Source organism: Leopardus geoffroyi, chromosome B3 (genome assembly GCF_018350155.1).
Source record: "Leopardus geoffroyi isolate Oge1 chromosome B3, O.geoffroyi_Oge1_pat1.0, whole genome shotgun sequence".
In the NCBI taxonomy this organism is placed as follows: domain Eukaryota; kingdom Metazoa; phylum Chordata; class Mammalia; order Carnivora; family Felidae; genus Leopardus; species Leopardus geoffroyi.
Window position 1 is genome coordinate 82,320,110 of NC_059337.1, and position 23,072 is coordinate 82,343,181.

A 23,072-nucleotide genomic window follows, 5' to 3' on the forward strand; every position below is an offset into this window, starting at 1 on the left:
AAACCTAATGAATTTCTCGATTTGTCAGCTGTTTCCAAACAGATGCACTCTGCTAATCTAATGGAAACGTTTTGAGCCCAGATCCCAAATATCAATAGCTTTTAGTATTGCAAATGAGTTTGTCTATTGGGTAAATTGGGCTGTGTGGTTTTTGATAAAAAGTAGCTAGTGGTTTTGTATGGATGTTTTATGTTTAACTGCCTTGCCAGGGTTTGATGCTCCTATTTTTCCTTGCAGAGTTTCAAGCTGAATGTAGACAGTCATTGTGCTCTCAAGGAAGCCGTGGAGGAGGAAGGACACCAACTTCTTGAGCTTATTGCGTCTCACAAAGCAGGTAAATCCTCCTGAAATATTGCAAGCCTTTATGTCTCCAGACTATTAAGAATGAAGAAGCATTGCTGTAAATTACTGCATATATTCACTTCCTTATGTATTATTAATATTTACATTATCAGATTGACCTTCAAGATTTATAAATGTTTCATATACTGCATACAATGCTGTGATACTTATAAGATGAAATACTGCCTCCAAATGGTCTGTTCATTTTATTTTGGGCTTGCTGTTCGCCTGAGTTTCAATTGAAATCACATTCCTGAAAACTTCACGTTGACATGCTTTGTGATGTAGGTGCTCTGGAAATAACATTAAGATAATGAATGAGAATGGTGCAAATAGTTAGAATGCATATGCATTAGGGTACTTATAGATATCATTACAGATATGAGGCAGGCGGTGTAGATATATCTGATTATTTCCCTGCCAATTCACACACATGAACATTTTGCATGTTTTTTGCTGGTCATTGCATTAGCAGAGTTTTGGCCTTAAACCAACTCTTACCCAGTATTAATGTATTTATGAGGAACAGATTATAAATAAAAAATAGTTTTGTCATTTGGTTATACTTATCCTGGTAGTAAAAGACCATAAGACAGGATGAATTATAATTTGGCTCTTGCTTTGAGCTTACCACAGCTAAATAAGGAAAGAGCAGCATTAATCCGACATGCTAATGCTAAAGACTGTCCTCTTAATTCTGACCCGTTTACTATATTCCTCAACAAATTAATGTTACCTATTTCTTTACATCTTTCTGGTCACTATAAAGCCTCCACACATGTACACACAGGGCCTTTTATATGGAATGTGAAGCTTTAGAGTTAGTAATTTTCATACATCATGATTTTTGTTCCATATTCATCTTTTTAGTGCCTAGACTGAATTTAACTTGATCCCCAACCATGCATCTAGGTGGTTATCCCATCTTTGTGTCCTTATGCCTCATGTGAAGGCAAAAATTCCCATTCCCTTTCCTTAGTGACAAACGCTTATACGGCAGGCGATGGGTAGTGGTCGTTTAAAATTATGTTTACCCTTTGAAATGTTCTTCTAATTTTTCTAAATAAAAGCGAACAATGGGTAAAAATGCAGTCAAGTCTGTAACTTGTGGTTTCCCCTCCTTTTGGAGAAGGACTGAAGGACATGCTGCGGATGATTGCGAGTCAGTGGAAGGAGCTGCAGAGGCAAATCAAACGACAACACAGCTGGATTCTCAGGGCTCTGGATACCATCAAAGCTGAGATTCTGGCTACTGATGTGTCTGTGGAGGATGAGGAAGGCACTGGAAGCCCCAAGGTAAGTGGCTTGAAGTTTGCCTTATTTCCTCTCATTTCTGCCTTCTTTTGAACTAGGCACCACTGAAGTTTTCTTTCCACCCCTAAGGCTTTTTGTTTCTACTGGGTAAACTTTATATATCCATATCTATTTCTATATCTAACTATATAGAGAGAGAGAGGGAGAGAGAGAGAAAAATGAGAGAGACGAACACAACGAAATGGTTTAGTTTAAAATAACAACAACAAAACAAAACAAAACAAAAAACCCTGCAACTTTCAGTTTCTCCAGGAAGAGGTCTTTCTGTCAAAAGTGGCAGAGAAGGAGGGGGACAGTACTTTAGAGGTAGGAGAAAGGGGGACATAAAACATTTAGTAAACAAAACATAAAGCATCTTTAACGTGAATAATCAGAATGGTTTTAAATTGTTTTGTTGCAACTATAAATCACTATAATCAGTGCAATCACTCAGCTCTGACATCCATTAGCCGCTTGGTTACAGCAAATTAACAAAGAAGAGAGAAAGTGATTCATTATCTCATTCCTGTTAATGACTATCAGATGCATTGCCTAATTAGGGGATGGTCATTGTAGTGGGAAGAAGGTCATATGCTTCGCTACAAATCTTTTTGCTCTGAGTGTAAGTTCTCCATAATGGTGCATGCACCGAATACAACAAGTACTTTAAAAATGACTATTGACATGTTTTGGTTATCTATTTTAGATTTGCAAAATAACCCATAAAGCATATGCAAAGTAAACTTTAAACGAATCACCTTTTCATACAACGCACTGCTTTGCTAAAGGTATCTTTGGACTCATGATGTGGAAAATAATTTTATTAATTTTATATTTTCATGTAATCTTTCTTTTGTATTTATTCTTTTGTGAAAGTAAGTGCAGAAAACCAGTCTTATAATAGACTCAGCATCGAAACATATTGCAACGTGTCGGGTGTGGCGGGGGGGGGGGGGGACAGATTTAAGAGTTCATGGTTTCTATTCCTGGCATGGACAAAGTAATTAAATCATCATCGAGTCACATTTATTCAGCAACCATGTGGATTGGCCTTGTGCTAAATGTATACAGAGCAAGTTAAACAAACCCTTTGCCTTGTTAGACTCACATTCTTAAGTGCAGGCAGAGGAAGAACCCACCCTACCCTGCAATGGTGAGACCATGCAGCCAGTGAAAGGCTCAGAAGATTTATAGCTTTGGAACCTCAAACAACAACCTTTAACTTATTTGTTGGAAACAGAGAATGGAATGATGAGCTCAGTTCCACTTAAAGGAGGCTCCTTGGAGGAGGTCACATTTCAGGAAATACTTGAAGGAAGGAAGAGCAGTGGCTTGGCACAGGCGCACACATTTTAGGAAGTGATGTGGCGAAAGGATCAAAGCTGGAACTAATAACATGGAAGGGAGAATGCATTCAGCAGATTTTTCAGGGCAGAAAGAGGGCTCTTTCAAGGAACAGAGTGCAGGGAGAAGTTGATGGGGCTAATGCATTGGCTGGAGTAGAGGGCAGTGATGATGAGAAAAGACTGACTAAAAAGTCTGTTGTGTTCTATTTATTTAATGAAGTACACTGATTGCTTACTTTTAAAAAGCTCTCCTGTACTGGGTGCACTCTACAGACCAGACTCTGTTCTACAGCACTTCTGTGGCTTCTTTCATTTAATTCTCACAGCAAACCTATACAGTAGTTCCCATATAACCCCCAGTGGAGAAAATGGAGGCACGGAGAAATTAAGTAACCTGCCTAAGGTCACACAGGTGCTTAGTAGCAGAACTCATCTTTGAATCTGACCCCTTTGGCCCCAGAGCCCTTGTCAGTCACCACCTAGAGTACCGCCCCTCACTGTACTGCTCAGCGCCAGGTATCGTGATGAATAATTAGTCTCAGTGGCTGTCTCATGGAGCTTGTGGTGAAGTGGGGAGACAGATTTAAATTTAATAGTCATGCCTTTGTAGATGGTGGTGTACCGTGAAAGAAGAGAGAAGGGAGCAGCTGGAGGTTGGGCTGGGAGAAGTGATTTAGATCAGGGCATCAGGGAGGGCTTCTCTGAGGAAGCAACATTGCATGAGCAGGCCAGTGCAGTTGGAGAGAGAGGGAGGAGGGTTTGATGGAAGCTCCATAGCCTGTGGTTTTACGGGAGGGTTTTGGAGCTAGCAGAGAAATGGTATCATTGATTTGCAGCATAAAAAGCTGTTTCTGGGTGTGACGTGGAGCGTGGGTGGTGGGTGGAGTGGGGTAAGTGGGAGTCGGGGAGGGAGGGGAGGTGCCAAAGAGGAACTGTGGAGACTTAATTAATTAATTAAATTTAAATGAATACAGAATTAAATTAATTGATTAATAAAAGACTGAGGCTAAAAATGAGTAGCTGTGTTCACCAGGGCCAACTTGAATTTCATACTTTTGAATCAACTCATTTTGTAGGAAGGTGTTTTGAGATGGAATAAAGAAGGTAACCCGATGAGGAAAGAGTATGATGAAAGGAAAGGCAATGCCTGCATTTTTCAAAAAGAGAAGAACCTGTCTAGGCCCAGCATTAGAGACATCCTGACTGGGGTCCCAGAATCTGCATTCCATAAGCTTCCAGAGAACCACTGTCATATAGGCTCCAGGAAGGCCCTTTTCCTGCAGGGCTCCCGATTCGATTTGTGCACAGCCAGGATCCTCACACACTCTGAAAGAAAGAGTGTCTGTCACATTGTTGCTTATGTCTAAAATAGGGACTGTTTAATGTTATGCTACATCTTATCCTGATGAAAGTTATCTAGCCATTTAAAATAATGTTTTAGAAGAGAATTTTTAAACATTGGAAAAAGTCCTGTAATGTGCAATATGATATATGCATAAATAAAATATGATATATTTTTAAATATCTTTGAATTTTCCCAATCTCTACAGTGACTAAAAGTTATTTTAATCAGAAAAATAAAGAGCATATGTAAAATACAAGAATTAAGAAGAGATTTAAAAGGCAAAATAGATGACAATCGTCTGTAGGGACTTGAGATATAAATTTCAAGGTCAGGAAGAAGAATAAATACATCTGGTTCTTAATGATTTGGGTACCTCAGTTCTAAAGAAACAATGGCACAAACCTCTCTGCTCAGATCATCCCCAAAGTGAAAGTATCTTCCTTGACTCACACCAGTTTGCAAAGAATAACCTAAGTGTTTCTCATGAATAATATTTCTACGCAAAGCCACTCTGTGTCTGTGTGCACTGTGTCGTACATCTAAGAGCAGCTCCCGGAGAGGCACTTGTTGGGATTGGCACACGTGGGACCTGAGGGATGTGCTGGGAGTGCTACTGTGATGTGACAGAGTCACCAAAACCCCAGGCCTTCCACCTCCCAACTAGTTCTCTCTTGCCCAGTCCAGGCTGAATTTTCTCTGGACAGACGAAGTCCTCCACAGCCAAGGGTAAAGGTGAAATCAACTGAAGATGAAGAAAATATATTTATAACTTAAGCTTCTTTCTCCAGTTAGCTAACTTAAGCTAACTGGAGAAGTCAGGATGATTATTCTTTTTATTTGTTTAATAGTCATGAACTGCCTCCCTTAGTCTGTTGGGCAAGCACAAAGAATAATAGGGAAGGCTCAGACCCTGAAGTCAGATGGCCTGAGTTCAACTCCTGGCACTTACAGCTATGTGTCCTTGGGAAAATTACTTAACTTCTCTATGTCTCAGGTTCCTAATTTTTTTTTTTTTAATTTTTTTTCAACGTTTATTTATTTTTGGGACAGAGAGAGACAGAGCATGAACGGGGGAGGGGCAGAGAGAGAGAGACACACACAGAATCGGAAACAGGCTCCAGGCTCTGAGCCATCAGCCCAGAGCCCGACGCGGGGCTCGAACTCACGGACCGCAAGATCGTGACCTGGCTGAAGTCGGACGCTTAACCGACTGCGCCACCCAGGCGCCCCTCAGGTTCCTAATTTTTAATATGGAGGCAATGATAATACCCACCACAAAAGGGTTCTGATACAGATCAAAGAGCTGATGTATCTGAAGTGCTTTTTTTTAAATGTTTATTTATTTATTTTGAGAGAGAGAGCACGAGCAGGGGAGGGGCAAAGAGAGAGGGAGAGAGAGAATCCTAAGCAGACTCCACGCTGTTAGCACAGAGCCTGATGTGGGGCTCGATCTCATGAACTGAGAGATCATGACCTGAGTCAAAATCAAGAGTTGGAGGCTTAACTGACTGAGCCACCCAGGCACCCCTGAAGTGCTCTGAACAATGCCTGGTACATGGGAAATCCTAGGTTAGGGTAAATGTACAAGCTTTCATTTCTGGTGGTGGAGACAGTAAATAAATATAATAGAATCTGAAAAATACTCTACTGAAGATAGGTATACAGCACTATGAGTACACAGAGAAGGAAATAATGAACCCTACTTTGGCGTATCAAAGGAAAGATTTACAGGGGAGTTGAAGTTTTAAATGAGGGATGAAAAGGATTTTTGCCAGCATGAAAATAATGAAAAGGAAAGATTTATAGGGGGGAGGGTTGATGTTTTAAATGAAGGGTAGAAAGGATTTTTGTTAGTGTGAAACATATGCAGAGACCTAGAGGTGTAAGAATGTGTGGCGTGGCTGGAACGTGACATCTTATTGTGGACGAGAATTAGGCCGGCTTGCCGCAGTCTGCACCAAGGCTCACATTGTGACCGAAAATAACCCTTATGACCAGTGGTTTGAGCAATAATTCTTCATATGTCTGAAATTGACGCTGTCCAACCCAGAGTGAGAACCCTATACAGAATATATCTCATATATACTGTTTAAAAAGAAAATTTCCTTGTGATATTGCCCATAGAGCAAACTTAAATGGGTTTACCCCGAAGTTGTCCAAGACTAAAAAGCGTGGATTCGACTTGCTATCTATCATGTCAGTTCTCCTTCCATGACGTGACCTTGCATAGGTCATGTACAAATTGTGCCATGAAATGCATCTCTAAGCAGAGCAGTTATGATCATCTATTTCATCTTAGACCAAAAAGAGGAACTAAAATTAAAACATAATAAAAAAATAACTCCAGAATTCATCTAAAGTTTACTTCAGAAGCTACTGGGAACTTGAGAAGCATAATAGAAAATCTAAAGAATATATCTAGGGGGTATTTTTCTTTTTTACCTTGTTTGAGAGACTGCAGAAAAGGACTTGGTCTTAGAAATCTTGTAAAGAAGGAGGATAGGAGGAAATTCAAAGACTCTGGGAAACTTCTCCCCCAGGACTCAGCAGCATACCTTATTTGTTGTATTTCATTTTTAAAAAAAGTGTTTTCCCAGGACTGTGAGATCTTTTATACATGGAAATAGAGAACAGAATTCACCAGTTCTAGAAATAGAGCTTCAGCACTCACTTCCAAGAATTGAAAATATGCTTGTAATTATGTGTTTTATTTTAAGATAGATTGGTTAAAGTTTATCAGCTAAAACTAGGCTTTCAGTATGTTGAATTTTTGAATGGTATATAGCTGGAAGGATTTCAAAATGTGGAACACCCAACACCTAACAAAGGTTACATTCCTTTTTTTTTTTTTTTTTTTGACCTTTCAAGGCCAAAAACAATCCTGAAAGCAAAAAAGCATTCCTAAAGTTTGCACATTGCCTCCTTTAGGATGTCCTTCCTCTCTGTTTCTTTACAGCTATTCAGCCATCATTATAGCTATCTAAGAATCAAGGCCAGAATGTGCCTAAGGTGACGTCTCAAACCTTGCATCACAGAAATCACGGTGGTTACTTTGTCCTCTTTAAAGAAACAGATCAGTTTCCAAAACAAAGAACATTTGGAGATTTTATTGTAAATTCAGAAAACTTTACAGCTCCTAGAAGGGTGACCTAGCCTGGGTTCCAACTCATCTCTTCATTTCCTTAGTGAAAGGAGACACGGGGTTAGCTCCTTTGAACTCCAGGGATGTGCTTCTTTATCTGCCTTCTTGGAGGTTCTTAGATTGACATCTTAGATTGTCATCCCTTGGAAATGGATATCAGACTATGAAGGTCATCAATGTTATCTGTTCAACAGTAGCACTTAGAGCAAGCTTAAGAACATATCTTAAATATGTTTCCTCAGCTGTACAAATGACAGTTTTAGATAGCGGCTAAGAAGGGAGGTATGCCTGGCCTCTGACTTGATTATGTCACTGAGAACCTGGACTTTATTCAGATGTCTAGAGAGAGCAGGTCCAGTATTAAGACACATTTTGTTTTGTTTTGTTTTGTTTTGTTTTGTTTTGTTTTGTTTTGTTTGTTTAACAGACACCTGAGTGTTAACCTAGTATTTATGTTAATGAATTATGGGTAACTTTCTTTAACTGAAGTGGGGAGAAAGAAACTGATTTGGAGAGTACCTTTGTATGATATTTTCTCTGTATTCTATAGTGCCTCTTGGGTAATATTGCAGCTGGATATTATTATCCTGGAATGGAATTTGATCCTGGTGCTTCCAAAGCATTGTCTTTGTATTCTTTCCCTTTCTGGCTCAAAAGCTTATGTAGCTAACATGTTCTTTAATAGAGGATCTTCAGAGACAGCATGAAGGCAATGAATGGTAATTGCATTTATGTTGTGAGTCCCACATACCCTGACACATGCATGTAGAAAGAATTCCCTGAGATACTTTACTTTCTTCCTCATGCAAAAAAGAGGACAGCTTTATGTGTGAAGAGGAACCAGAAATGAGATAGTAAGATTAAATTGTGCCTGAAGTGGTAGAGAGAAAGACAACAGGCAAAGGCCTGGCCATTATTGATTGAGTGCTGACAGAGAGCTCTGCCCAGTGCTAGGCCAGACATGAGGGAAGACATGCTCAGTGCTCTTATCATCTCAGTGTAAGCACACAGTGTAACATCTTGTCTAATGTAAATTGGGCTATCTCAGATCTAGAATAATAGATCACCTAAGAATCAGATCATCTTAATTAGGATGTTGGCAGATTGAAATGGAATGTGGTTCTTGATGCAAGCAAATGAGTAGTAAATGCATTACCAATTCCACCTCTTTCATGCAGAATTCTTCCCAAAAGCCAGTATCTGATCCAGTTCCTTTCCTGCTGAACTATATAAACAGAGTCCTGATATGCAGTACCTAGGGAGAGCCCTTTCTTCTACTGTGGATTCTTCAGTAGTTCTTTTTTTTGTTATCAGAAGGGCAACTTTTCTTCAAAAGTGTTTTTGAAAGACAGAAACAAAAGTGAGTTATTTCTTTGAAGATCAGTTGTCGTTACTAAATTTATGATAGAATCGAATAAAAGATAGTTCCTCTAATCTCCTTGAGGCACTTAAATTTGCATATTATCAGATGTATGGGTGGATCCGAGATGAGGAATTTTTTTTTTAATGGTCTGCCACTCTAATGAGGTGACTGAAAAAATGGTTCAGATGATAAAAATATATACTAGGTCAAAGGATGGCTAATGGTTATTCCTATCATGGTCTATATGATATGTAAGACCATAGCTTATCTTAATTTTTCATACTGTACTTCCATTGCTGGTGGCCTTAAGGGTAGACATGTTTGGGTCAGCAAAAATCTGAGAGTGAAATTCTTTGGTGTCTCTAATCAATACAGAGAAATGTCATTGACATGAGTAGGTAGTCTATTTTTTTCCCTATTTAGTGAGAGTGCCTAATCTTAGAATATAATACCTAGAGTTGCAAAGATGCATGGTATTGTATACAAAGTTACATTCAGTGGAAAGCAGCCCTCTTTTATTGGCAGAACTCTCATTTTGTAACTCAGCCTGATCTATGTTAAAGATAGTGTATAGTAAATACATTAGGGGAACTTTTTTGGCATGAGGTGGAGGTCAACATTTTTAAAAATCTATAAGCATGTAAGGACAAAACGGAAGGCAAGATACAGAATTGCTTCTAAAAACACTTTGAAATTAATAAGTAAATTCTTTGAAGGTGTGAAACAATTACCTCAGTGTTTGATTTACCCTTTTTCCCGGGAATGTGTTGTTTCTGGCAGGGGAGCCGTCTGAGTTGAGGAGAGCCCTGCTAACGGGATTACTCTGCTCTGGCTCTTGTGTTTATTGAGTCACCTAGGACTTCTTATAAAACAGCAGCTTTCAAATGTACACACACCTGCACTCAACACCCTGAATACTCCAAACGTTTGTTTAACTGTTCTCATACCCAGAGTATCTCTCCCATCCAGTGAGGTCAAAAAGCATCGAGAGGTCCACATTCTGCATTTTCCTTCGCCTTGGAAATCACTTGGAATATAGCCATTTGTGTGGTGCTGATGTAAACAGAGATGCAGATCTTTTCTTAGTGTAAGGTAGTGCTCTTAGCCACTAGGGCTCACAGAACATTCCCAGTCTTACCTCCCACTGCGCCTAAATGAGGGTTAATGTTTCTCAGGAAATGTTAACTAGATTGGAGGTCCTGCTGGGCCAGAGCCCAGGGAACAATCTCAATGCAGCTTCCAACCCATTTTGCACTGGGCTGGGGCGGTGGCTTCTCATCTTTGTACTTAGTTGGCCTGCAGAGGCCAACACTTGTTTAGCATTGCCCCTTGCAGCACTAAGCAAAGTCACAGATCTTGCTGAGTGAGTAGCAGGACAGGGAAAAAAATGAAGCCTAAAGCTAGAGACTAAGACAAAGGAAAAGAGAGGGGAGAAAGAGAAATAGAAGGAATAGAAGGAGAAAGACAAAAGAAGGAAGTATTTGTCCAGTGAAATATAGTAGAAGCTAATTGTCCACATCTATTTCATGGACATTTATGCTTTTGTCTTTCTGTCTCTGTCTCTGTCTCTCTCATTCCATCTTTTCTCTAGCTCTGGAAATCAAAGTCAGAAAAGCTTTCTTTACTTTTGACATCTTAGATATTATTGTATAACTATCGTACGTGTGTGTGTGTGTGTGTGTGTAATAACTACTCTGTTAATGGGATTAGCACTTAGTGTGGGCTTACTATGGTGTAGGTTTGTGTCACGCCTTTTACGTGGATTGTCTCATTCACTCTTCCCAACAGAACTAGCAGTCATGGGTCTCCTGGGTGGCTCAGTCGGCTAGGCTAAGCATCCAGCTCTTGATATCGGCTTAGGTCAGGATCTCATGGTTTGTGAGTTGAAGCCCCCCATTGTGTTGAGCTTTGTGCTGACAGCATGGAGCCTGCTTGGGATTGTCTCTCTCCCCTCTCTCTCTGTCCCTCCCTTGTATGCATGCATACACTCTCTCTCTCTTTCAAAATAAATAAATCAACATAAAACAAGAACTAGCAGTCATAATTCCTCTAATCATTTTCTCTTTACTGACGGAAAAACTTAGGCTCCAAACATATATAAGATATTCAGGCTTATTCAGTCTTTTTAGGAACCTTACATGACAGGGTAAAGGGCAAACTCCTTACCCTGTCATTTGACTCCACCTGATTCACTATCTTCCAAGTGCATCTTCCCCTTTCTTTTCTTTTTTTCTTTTTGCCCAGGGCTTTTCCTATTCTCTCCACCTATACTAATCTTATCCAGTCTTAAAATCAATTATTATTGAATATGTTACCACACTGTGATGTCATAGCTCTGGAGAGGACACTGTACCTCTCCTTGCTCACTGCCCATCAGTGGAGACAGACTTACACATATGTAATTCTAAATTAAAGCAGGTTGCATGATAAATCCTATAATAAGGCACAAAAGAGATAGAGAAATTAGGGAAGGGGACATTATTTCAATCTAATAGGGTCTGGGAAAGCTCCTTCCACCCCTAAGAGAAAATGGATTTTTGGAATTCTCTAATATTCTGATAAATTGTTGGTAGGAAGATATTAGAGGGAGAAAATTCCAGGCAGAGGAAATAACATGGTCAAAAGTATGGAAAAGGGAATATATGAGGGATTTCTAGAGAATGGCAAACAGCGAATAGTTTGGCTCTTTCAAACATAGGGTGTCCATGGGAAGGGATGAGGACCTAGTGGAAAATAAAGCCTGATAATTTTTGAGCTATAATGGAGAACTTTGAATATCAGCTAAAGAGTTTGTACTTTACTAGTGTTCCGTGAGTGTTTTTAATGATTGGATTTAGCCATAGGAAACAGATGGCAAAAGTAGGATGAGAGAGGAAAAACCGAATTAGGAATCTAGTACAATAACTAAAGGCAGCTGAAGTAAAGCAGTAGCTGTGATAACATAAAGAAAAAAATGGAAGTGATATTATAGAAGAATAAATATTAGGTTTTGGTATCTGGAGAATGAGGGGCTGAGGGAACAGTCAATGATAACTCAAAGGAATTGAGCCTGAACAGTTAGGAGAATTGTGGTAACATTTACTGAGGTTGGGCACATTTTGATAAGGAGCAGTTTTGAAAGCTAAGTAAAATGACCATGGTATCCAGTTAAGAAGAATATCTGGGTATGTAATTTGGGCATAGATATTTTTGTAACCTCTGCAGGTGATTCCAAAGTGCAGAAAAGTTTGAGAACAATGATTTAGAAATAAGAGAAGCCTGAAAACCATTGATGTGGTTACGGGCAATATTCAGGAGGGGTCAATGCTAAGGATATAACTTTGGCAGTCAAGATAGAAATAATAGCTGTAGCCTTGGAAGTTGATAGTGACAAGAAAGGACTATTGTATAAGAGTAAGAGAGAAATATGATAGAACCTTGAGGAATGTCTGGAGTAACTGAGAGCAAGGATGTCATCTTAAAACTGGGGATTAAGTGAAAATCTACATGCTCAACAGTGAAACTCCCAGAATGCTGGCAGTCAGGGGAGAATAGGGATGTAGGTCAAAGGAACTTTTCATGGAATATGAGTGACCCTACCATGTTTATAGGCCAAAGAATACATCTAGTGAAAAAGAGACAGTTGAAGAAGAGAGTTTTAAGAAGGACAAGAAAGAAAGTGAATTGGCACAGTGATTCAGATGAGGGAGAGAAAGTAAATCAGGTGAATCTCTGAAGAAAGGCGGATGTATCTTCTAAAATAGGAGAGAAAGAAGGAATGTTGGGTGGTAAGCAAGAGTAAAGAGGGAGGGAAGCCAAAGGATTTAGAATGAAGACAAATTCAATGTGATTAGTCAGTGAGAGAATTATTTGACTAGAGGGAGGCTTTAGGGTGAAGAGAGACTGGAGAACAAGATTGCAATTCAAATTCCGCTGTCTCAATAGAGATTTCCTGTAATTTTCCAGTCCTAAGTGATTGCGATCGCCTCTAAACTGTATTACCTTTACTGTTTGTACTACACGTTTAGTGATTAATCACACCCAATCTTGTGACACCATTTCCATTGTTGTCTTGAACTTCCATTTATATCTTTTAAAGTTAACTTTTAAGGCGATTACATTCCATGACTACAAACTCCCCAGGGCAGCATTTACAACCTAAACTTCTTTGTTGTACTCACTTTAAACATTATTTGAGCTAAAAATATACTTTATTTATTCTTAATTGGTTGATATATAATACTCTTATTAAAGCTAAGGACAAAATTACACTTTATTTTCTCATCTTTCACGATACTTTATCTTGGCTGTATGAATAATGGCACAATTCTGTCTTATCACCTTCTTTTTTTTTCTACAATTCTCTCTCCTTGCCTTTGCCTGTTGCTTTTTATTATGAATAAGACAATCTTTAAAAGAGCCGTTTCACCTATTTCTCCCAAAATAACTAGTAATCTATGCCATAGAAAAGAAAAACTATGATTCTTTTATTATTTTTGTGCTTTCTTGATTCAGGTCTAGTTGATTAATTGTTTTAATAGGTTCTTTGATTTTTTAAAAAGTCTATTTAAACAGACTTACTGAAAGAATATACTGAGTTGCTTCTTTGAAAAGGACTAAAAGCATCTAATATAACTTACCAGCTGACCAGCACACTGGTTGATAAAATTTGTAGTCTTTGCTCTAAAGCTCTCTAACAAGATTAGGTGAAATTGAACCTGAGAAGGTAAAGGTCTCTAAATTGACATAAACTGAAAGGGCAGAACTGGATCATACTACTATTTGAATCGCTAACAAAGTCTAATCTCTGACATATTATATTTGGTGTACTATAATCTGTGTACATACACATGCTTCTAGTAAATGATGAATGAGGTTTAGCTAATATAATATAGTTTATACTCTTCTAGACCTTTGTAGGAAATACAGGGTTGAGGCGCTCTGCTCTGTAAAGTGACCTGGATCACTTCTCTGGAATGGAGTCTCCGTAAGACACACACACTCATGCATTTTTTCCAAACCAGCTTAGTGAAATTTATTTTCCTTCTGTCATTCATTTGATGCCTCTTCTGGCTTCCATTAGATAGATGGGGTGGGGTGGGGGGTTACTGAATTTCACTGGATAGTTCCATCTGGCTAAAACCAGTAAAGCAAATAATTTCTGATGGGAATTGTTGGTCCAGTTGCAAGACTAGAAAGAAATTAATACATGTGAACGTCAGTACTTATTTCAACCTTCTAAAGTTCATCCATAATTTGAGGGCTCTGTATTTTGAATTATGAGGAATTTTGAAAAACTCTTTTTTGTCTCAGCTCTTTTTTTCAGACCCTCATGCCCAAAGCTTGTTTTTCTTTCCTAGCTGAAAGTAAACTAATAACCACATAATGTAAACTCATGATTCCAATGCTAAGGAGGCTCAATAGTATCAGTGATACTATTTTAGGATGTCAACTGCTTAATGTGTTGGAATTTTTCCCATTACTCAAGATTTTGGAAATTCCAAAACCTGGCCTATTGTGCACTTAGCAAGTGCTTTATACTCACCACACCCCTCCTCTTTTGACCATTATTTCTCTTCTTCACAAACTCTTTTAGTATTACATATTTATAAAATGGCAGCTTTCTGGGCCCACTACCCATTATCATTAATGAAGTTCTTATGTTTTTTTCTCTCAAGTATGTTAAACTAATATGATTCAACAGAAAACCAAATTGTATTTTTCAAAATTATCATTAAATAGCATTGCTATTCATTTTTGCTGCGTTTTAGGATGAAATGAAATCATCTCATTTCCTAACAGGTTGAGAACTTCGTAACTAACTTCAGTAACTATTTCTGTTAATCAGTAACTGAAAATCCCCCCCACCCCCCTTTTTTGGTGGAAGGTTAAGAATTATTACTGTATCACACAAGACAAAGAGAACATCGATGTGAACAAAGGTATCATTGGATAAAGGCAAATTTGACGCTCTGAGTGGTTTTCTTCCTTTGTTTTACTTTTGTATTTTCTCCAGTTGTATAGTAGTTTTCAGTTGTGTTTTTGCTTCAGACCTTTGACAAATAGCATCTCCTATCATTACCTGCAGATTCTTTTAGTGTCACTTGTACACAAAAAGCTTAATGACTGTTCTCTTTTGGCTAATATACAAAAGGGGAATAGAGTAAAAGAGTTTGAAGATAGGATCTCTTTGGAAATCCTGCATTTTAAGCAGTGTTGTCTCACAAAAGCTTCTTTCAATGAATGCCTTAAAATAGAAACTCTTGTTGTGTGTACTTTTCCTAAGCAATCGATAGTTCTCTTTCTTCCCACAAATGATAAGATTGGATATTGGGAAGTATAGGCACATTTCTCCTCCTAAGAGGGAAATGAGTTGGGGAAGATGTACTAATGACTAATCATAAACAGCAGCATCAAACAGTGCTTATTAGGCTTCATTTGCAGACATGTGGACTGCCTAACCAATGGCTGTTACCATCCCCCCCCCCACCCCCCTTCTGTACTGTGTGGTTCAGGGAGGTGGTCCATATTCTCCAGGCCAGGCAGTGAATCACAGTCCATCAAACAAACATGAAGCCTCCCTTGCCATGTTAACGATTGGTTTAGGCACAGCTAACTGATGCACTTCTGACCAGTGAGATATGGAGAAAAGTCTCTCCATAGTCTATGGAGAGTCTCCATAGTCTCTCCATAGTCTCCATAGTCTCCATAGACTCCATAGTCTCCATAGACTCCATAGTCTCCATAGTCTCCATAGTCTCCATAGACTATGGAGAAAAGACTCTCCATAGTCTCTTTCTTGTAGAAAGAGACAAACAAGAAGGAAAGATTCCTTTTCAAACTCTGGATGCTTTCACAAGGACTTGAAGCTTAAACTGCTGTAGCCATTTTGTGACATTATGAATAGAACTAAGTGGAAGTCAAAGCTTACGTGCCAAAGATGACAGAGGAGAAAGATGGATCTTTTATATCATTGAATAGCTGAATTAACCAACCCTGGGGATACCCTACCTTTAGCATTTTTGACAATCTTGTTCTTTGTTTTGGCTTCTATTGGTAGTGGAGTTGGAATTTTCTGTTACTGGGGACACATACATTTTAACCAACAAATTCACTGTTTTAGTGAAGTGTTTTTGCTCCTGGGTATGCTACACTTTGAATCTTTCTCTACCTTTTACTTTTCAGAATACTTTTATTTTTTTTCCCCTCACTGCTAAACCATCATCTCTTTTTTAAAAACTTCTTCTCAACTCATTGCTACATGGTGCCTTTGGCCACAGGTACTCTATCGAAATTATCCTTATCAGTGTTCACTCATGACCTCTTGGTTACCAAATCTGTCTCTGAGCATCAGTTCTCCAGTCTATAAACAAAACATGTGATCTCGATTGGTGATTTTAATTAAAGAGGTATTCACCAATTAATTTATTTCAAACCAAATCTTACTCATACCCCCCAGTATATAAAACCAAATTGTAAAAACAAAATAAAAATAAAAGCTGTTTTTAACAAGAGAGAGAGAGGACCAAAGTGGAGTTTCTTGGTTGACTCAGAACCCGATGGCTTTTCACCCTGCTTATTGACACCTTAGCCTTATCTAGCCCTCCCTGCCCCTGACCTCTGCAGAACTCACAGTTTGTACAGCACATAGTTCTAAAACGAGATTCCAAATTGACCTCCTTGTCAGTGCCTCTCTTGCCTCTTTTCCATTTGCACTGTAATTCTCCCACGTGGAATGCTTTGGTGGTTTTCCATTGCCCACCTCTAAAATTCCCTCCACCCTAGGTTTGCCCCTTTCAGTCTCCTTTGTTTTCATTTGCTACAGCCACATGGGGTTACTTGTAGTCTCCAAAACTGTCCCATTCGTCCCTTTTTCTATGCTCTTCTCATTCTTCACCTCATATCTTTGCCCATCTGCACCTCTTCAAACCTTTTCACTCCCACCCGTACACTTCTAAGTCAGAGTGACTGTCAATTCCCTGAATGTTCCCACAACATTTGTACCTCAGTTATAACACTTGGCACATTGTCTCTTTGAATTTTGTATGAAAGCTATTCCTCAAACTGTATGCTCTCTGAAGCTCTGGAACTATTTCTTGTTCATTGTGCTGAACACCGCAGTGCTCAGCATATGTCCCTCGAAGACTACTCTCAAAGAATGCTTGTTAATGAACAAAAAATTTACAACAGAAATCAAAATTTTTATATTATGTGGGAATTCTTTAGGTTATTTATTTCTGTTTGTCTTTTAAATATTTGTATCAGTTTTATAAATTGATCTATACTCTGAATTTATGCAGATTCAATTGATTGAATTTAATTGATATAATGAAACATAAGCTGGTTATATTCTATAACTAAGGTCAAGTACTTTTTTGATGCAAAATGTTTTATAGCTTTTCATGTCATAATTAAAAAAAGAAAAACAAAGTAGCCTACTATACCCATACTTGGAAATTTGCCTTTTTTTGACTTTTTAAGCAGGGTTACTTATGAGTTAGCTCACTGACATCACAATACAAGTTGTGAATTAATGGAAAGTGTGGAAGCTATACAATACTATAATTTTCACTCACTTTTAATTTAAGTAAAGTTATTAAGTTATCAGGAATGACAATCAAATATGTAATTTCAATAAAGTATATCTCTTTTTTTGTTTTCCTGTTTTCTTTAATCACTGTAAGATTATCACATCTTAATAGAATGTGCTTGACAATTACACTAAGTTTAATAAAAGTTATGAAAGTTGTTGAAGGAAAGGATGTACCAGTGTACAACTATTTAGTTTCTATTTCATTTTAGCTACTTTATGCTTCCTAGTTTTATTAATATCACTAAATTGTTCCAATGAAAAGGAAAAGGTGTGCTGACTTGGTCAAGTTAGCATTTCAAACGAACTATAGTAGGAATATATCATGTAATACAGTAGTGATAGCATAGTAACTGATATGCTTTTGAGGGGAAAAAATAAATTAGGAGGTTTTTTTTCCAAGACTCATGATATCAATATTTTTCATAACTGGGAAGTAACTGACTTTGGGACTAGAAATAACTGATAGAGACAAATAGATATATTCCATAATTAGATCACTGAAAGCTTGAAATAAGTCTCTCTGTATCCATAAGAAATAGGCAATGGAAGGTGCTGTCTCCAAGGACTGTCAAATCAGAGAATCCTTTTTTGCTTTTTTACCTGCAAACGAGGAATGATATATATAAATATATTGTCAGAGTTGAATGGCTGACTAATTCATACATTTTGATAAGAAGATTAGAGATATGTCATACATAAACTTCTATAGTTGCTTCCAAGGTAGGTGTCTGACTCCCTGTTCTCATACATGGTGAGTAGGGGGCTGGAGCCATGGTCTGGGCTAAAGTGAGGAGCTTTAAGTAGAACATGGAATGAAGGAGAATCACAGCATCCAGGGAGATGGTGGGCATGAGAACCAAAGACACAGTTGAAAGCAAGAACTGAATCCACAACTGGAGGCAGAGAGGATGGATATGAAAAGGAAAATGGGAAGTTGAGCCTGCAAAGAGCCACTTGGAGGCAACGGTACTCAGAGCCATATGCTTCACAATAGGGACGTTGGATGATGATACCAGAGGTGGTAATGGTAGGAACTATTAAGGCGCAGGCCATGTCTTCCAACACCATTCTGTGATGCCTGGGGTTCCTCTGCAGTACGAAAATACTTGCCCTGTATACTCCACAGATTCAGTGTGTGACATCTTCATACTTTTGAACTCTAGCATTATACCCTAAGGTTACTAACTTCTGAAATTTGAAAGGTACAGGATCTGAACTCTTAAATTATGATTTTGATATTTGTTATTGTTATTGGAAATAATTATTATGATACCTTGTCAAGGGTCTTTTATATTAAGATTTTATTAACATGTATCTAGAGATCTAAATTAAATTGCTTCTATGACTCTGTGTTCATTATCTATTCTTGGGAGGAGGTATAGTATTCATAGGGCAACATTGGAAACATGCCAGTTGGCTGGTGATTTAACACTGACTTGGTTGCTGATCCCTTTCTACTTTCCACATTCCCCCATTCCTTGCCCATTAATTCTATAAGACTCAGTTTAAATAAGTAAAGGAAAATGGGCCACTTAAAATGAATATAGTTAGGGAAAAGTTCTGACTCTTATGGCCTTGCCCATAGGAGCATCAGTAATTTCTTTCTGCAAAGTAATGATGCTTGCTTCTTAACTACCAGCAATACCTCTGTGGGGTCAGTCCCTAGGAAAAGAGAATTGTGGCCATAGTCACACACTGAGAAGACTCCAAAGAGGATAAGGAAGCTTCTTCCAAATAGCTTTATCTATTTCAGCATATACGGCCCAGTCTTTAAACTCCTAGCTCATAAAGCAGTATTTTCTAGTGTTTTCCATACCTTGATCTCCTAACAAGCACTAAGCACTAAATGGGCTCCACTGTCCGTCTGCATCTGACTGCCCCAGCTGTGTTAATCATCATCTGTTCACAGAAGCATGGAAACCCTGGAGGGATTAGTGTTTGGCAGAGTCAGTAAATTGGTCGGTTTGTGCAAAATTTTGGGAAAAGAGAATAAAGTGGCAAAGTGAGATAATAGTGGCAACATGAGTAAAAGTGGTGCTGAAAATGCAGAGGGACAGCCTCCTGTCTAATTGTATTGTGATTTTGAATAAAAAGATCTTTGTTAAGTGCAACCTTATTTTAGTAATCTTCAGTGCTAGTAGGAAGCGATTTATTTAGTGCAAATGAAAAGCAAGTCTGGGTTTATGAGTCCAGGGCCCCACACAACTGTGGAGAGCATTGGAAGATACTTGTTGTATTAGGTGGCTATAAATGACGACAAAGCACAGGACTAATAGGACAGATGAAAATATGCTGTTCGAGAAAAACAGTCTCCTTTTCATAAAACACTTGACAGCCCTGCATCCTGCATCTGCCATGATATAATGACCCTATTAACACAAAAGAAATGAAAAATAAGAGTCAGCATGGTTGTTACCTAAGCCCATCACAACATTTTAAATTGCTTGAAGTTGCAATCTCCTAAAAAGAAATTATAGTTGTTGAGTGGCCCTTTTGGCTACTTGGCCAGATCTGTAATTCAAATGGTTTAGGAATTAATTCTTATGAAATTTTGTTTCAGTTTTTCTGTGTAAAAGGGTCATAGCATTTTATATATTACAGGAAAATATGAGATGATTAAGGCCAGAAAAAATCGGCAGGGAAAAATAGGAAAGCATACCTCTTTCCCTGTTTCATAAAACTGTGGTAGAGTACTAAGTAAGACAAACAACCTTATAATTAGAAAGAAAATTATGAGAAGTTATTTTTATTCTAAAAATCACATTAATGGCTTTGTCTGCAGCACAGTTATTACCAATTGCCATTAACTTGTTGGCACAAACAAGCTTAAAATTTACTTCATATTCTGTAGTCCTAATAATTTTTTTGAAAAAGTGTGGCATTCAAATGATGTAATTAAAACAAGTAGAATAATAAACATGTATTTATGAAGGGTTGTATATGTATTTGTTTTAAGTTGAACAGATAATTTTTAGTGGTTTTGTGAGTCACCCAGTGAATAATTAAAATAAATTTAAATTCAAATATTAACATTTCAATTTCCAGTTTGGTGAACATAAGCAAATTATTATAAGTTTGTTTTCAATTCCTGCAAAGCATATTAAAATTAACTTTTCCTCCATTTAAGTAATGTGTATAACTAAACTTCCTTCCTACTGTGAAACAGTTTCATTTATTGCTATTTGTAAACTGCCTAGGATAGAGGCAGAGTGGATTGGGCTCGAAACTCCTTGAACAGTTTCTTTTGAAATAACACTACATACGTTAAGCTCAATTACACATCCAAACAGCCACAGCTCACTTTTGGTAATTTATTCATTGATTTAACATAGTACCCAGAAGAGCCATGCCTGCTGTCATTTTTGTAATATATTATGTTTTAAATATACTCATGCTCACCCATGCACACCATTAAGGTGTGCATAAACCTGTGTTTTTCTCTCTTGACAGCTATAAATGTTTGTTATTATTACACAAAACATATGTTCATGTTGTTTTTGTCTAAATTATTCTATCTGGGGCTATAAAGTTTTAATGTTATTAGTTGCCCTTAGAATTTTAATGTTTCACTGCTGTAACCTTCTTAGGATTTCTGTGCAATTAAATAGAAACTATTTCACTGCAGCCTGGAAGAACAATATATTTTATACAAATAAAAAAAAAAACCTTCTTGCTCCATTTTCTTTCAGTGTAGTAAAAATGTTTGCTTGACAGTTTTTCTTTTTGGTGGAAGCCTCACCTGTGGTCATACCTGAGCACCAGCTGCATGTAGAACATTGCTCGTTCTGTTTCTGGCATCTAGGGGAAAGACATGAGTAAAGCACCATTTCAGCCATTTTAGCCAAAAGGATATTTTACCAGCCCTTCAGGGGTCATTCCAGGTGCTGTTTAGTTGACTGTACTTGGAATTGGCTTTGGTCTAATATGTACAGACAGCAATAAGGACTAAATGGGAATCCCATTATAATGCCAAATTTATGTCTAATTTGATTTGTTTTCCCAGCTTGGGTCAAGGATGATTCATCAAGAATGCTTTTATTTACACATCATAGGAGCACTAGCATTTGGCTGAACCATAGAGCTGCTTTTCTCTTACTTCTCATCTCTTCTACATCCACTCATTTGGTATGGGCCTTGTCATTCTAGCCAGATAGGGTTGCGGCTAATCTTGGAATCTGATTTCCCACAGACTGAATCAGGGAGTTGCAAATAGTTTGTATATTGCATATGAAGTTCCTGACTTGTTGGCCTATAATCCTATAGTTAATGTTGGCAGTGCTCCCCTTACCCTGAGCCTTTCAGTGTTCGGCCACAGTGCTGAGGTGGAGTAATGTCCTTGACTTAATTGACTCTCAGCTTCATTATTATCTCTGTATACTGATCACTCTACTTCCATTGTCATCTTCCTAATATACATGTTGGATCACATGAAATGCCAGCTCAGAAGCCTTGCCAGAAATTAATCCGAACTGCTTAACAAGGTATTCACAATTTTCCTTGATCCAGCAACAAATCACTTTTCTGGGCTCATTGGCCCTTAGTCCTGTTGCCCAGCCCTTCCCTCAGCCCTACTTCTCCAATGCCTCACTTGACCAACCACAGGTCCAAGCTTATTCCCCAGGGATGGGTGCTCTTCTCTGCCTTCTATGCATCCTGACTCAATTTTTTACAAAGTCCATCTCAAATATTACTTCACCCATTAGGGTCATCCTAATTCTCCCTCAGTCAAAATTAATCACATTTGTTATATTCCTTCAGCATGCTGCTTTTGTGTGAAGCAACACATATTTCTCATAAATTTCATTCTACCTTATTGTTGTTCATTAGATTATAAACTCCGTGAGGGCAGGAACTATACCAATTTCATCTTTGTTTTTGTACCAATACCTTACACAATGTTTAGTTGGTACTGTTTTATTGGTGAATGCATGAACAATATTTCTTTTTTCTTTTTTAACTTGAAAGAAATGGGAATCACTGAGCCTTTAAAAGGCCGATATCAACTGAAGTTTTATTCGGTCTCCCTGCCTTTGTTCAGCACTTATGGACATGTATATAGACCTAAAGCAATATAGACTTAAAGTCTGACAGACTTATAAAAAAAGTGATTATGTGACTCCTTAGAGCCCCTCCCCTGCTGTGCTCATGCTCTCTCAAAAATAAACATTAAAAAAGAAAGATACATTATGAAATAAGAATTTCTCAATGTTTTCAGGAACTGAGCCTACTAGGATGTTATTTTAACAGAAAATTGGGTTAGTGTCCCTTTCCTTTCTTCTCTGGCCCCACCCTCAGTTAATGGCAGTCTCCAGGAAAAGGCAAACAGGAAATGAAGTTCTTAAAGGATTTGTGGGAGTCTCTCCTGTTAAAATCATCCTTTTGGACCTCTTTTTGTCTCCCATATTTTCCACTTTAATACCATATGCAAAGTCCAGTTGGAAAGAGACTTAGAAAGCCACATTTAACTTCTTTTTTAGGCATTCATTTTTTTCCCCTTGTTTTTCTTTAGAGTGGTCTCAAATGGTGGAGATTAAGGTCCTTAATAAGCAGCAGTCACTGCACATGAATAGCAGAACCTCCTCTATGCCATTGTAATTACATTTAAGGTTTTTAACAATTATGTGATAAACCTCTGCAGGGCAAGGGGAGGTGGGTGGGAGGAGCTGATG

The 23,072-nt window shown here is 38.1% G+C and overlaps 1 protein-coding gene across 6 annotated transcripts in view; it reads left to right on the top strand.

The window, feature by feature from the left end:
* Nucleotides 1-23,072, top strand: part of AKAP6 (A-kinase anchoring protein 6) — a 483,440-nt gene that overhangs the window by 253,926 nt on the left and 206,442 nt on the right. For 5 of the 6 annotated variants that reach the window (XM_045450650.1, XM_045450655.1, XM_045450652.1 and 2 more), the window contains exons 6-7: nucleotides 238-334; nucleotides 1,472-1,638. In XM_045450650.1, the coding sequence (XP_045306606.1) occupies nucleotides 238-334; nucleotides 1,472-1,638 (264 nt within the window). The remainder of the gene's footprint in view (nucleotides 1-237; nucleotides 335-1,471; nucleotides 1,639-23,072) is intronic. The other variant, XM_045450656.1, reaches the window with a different exon arrangement.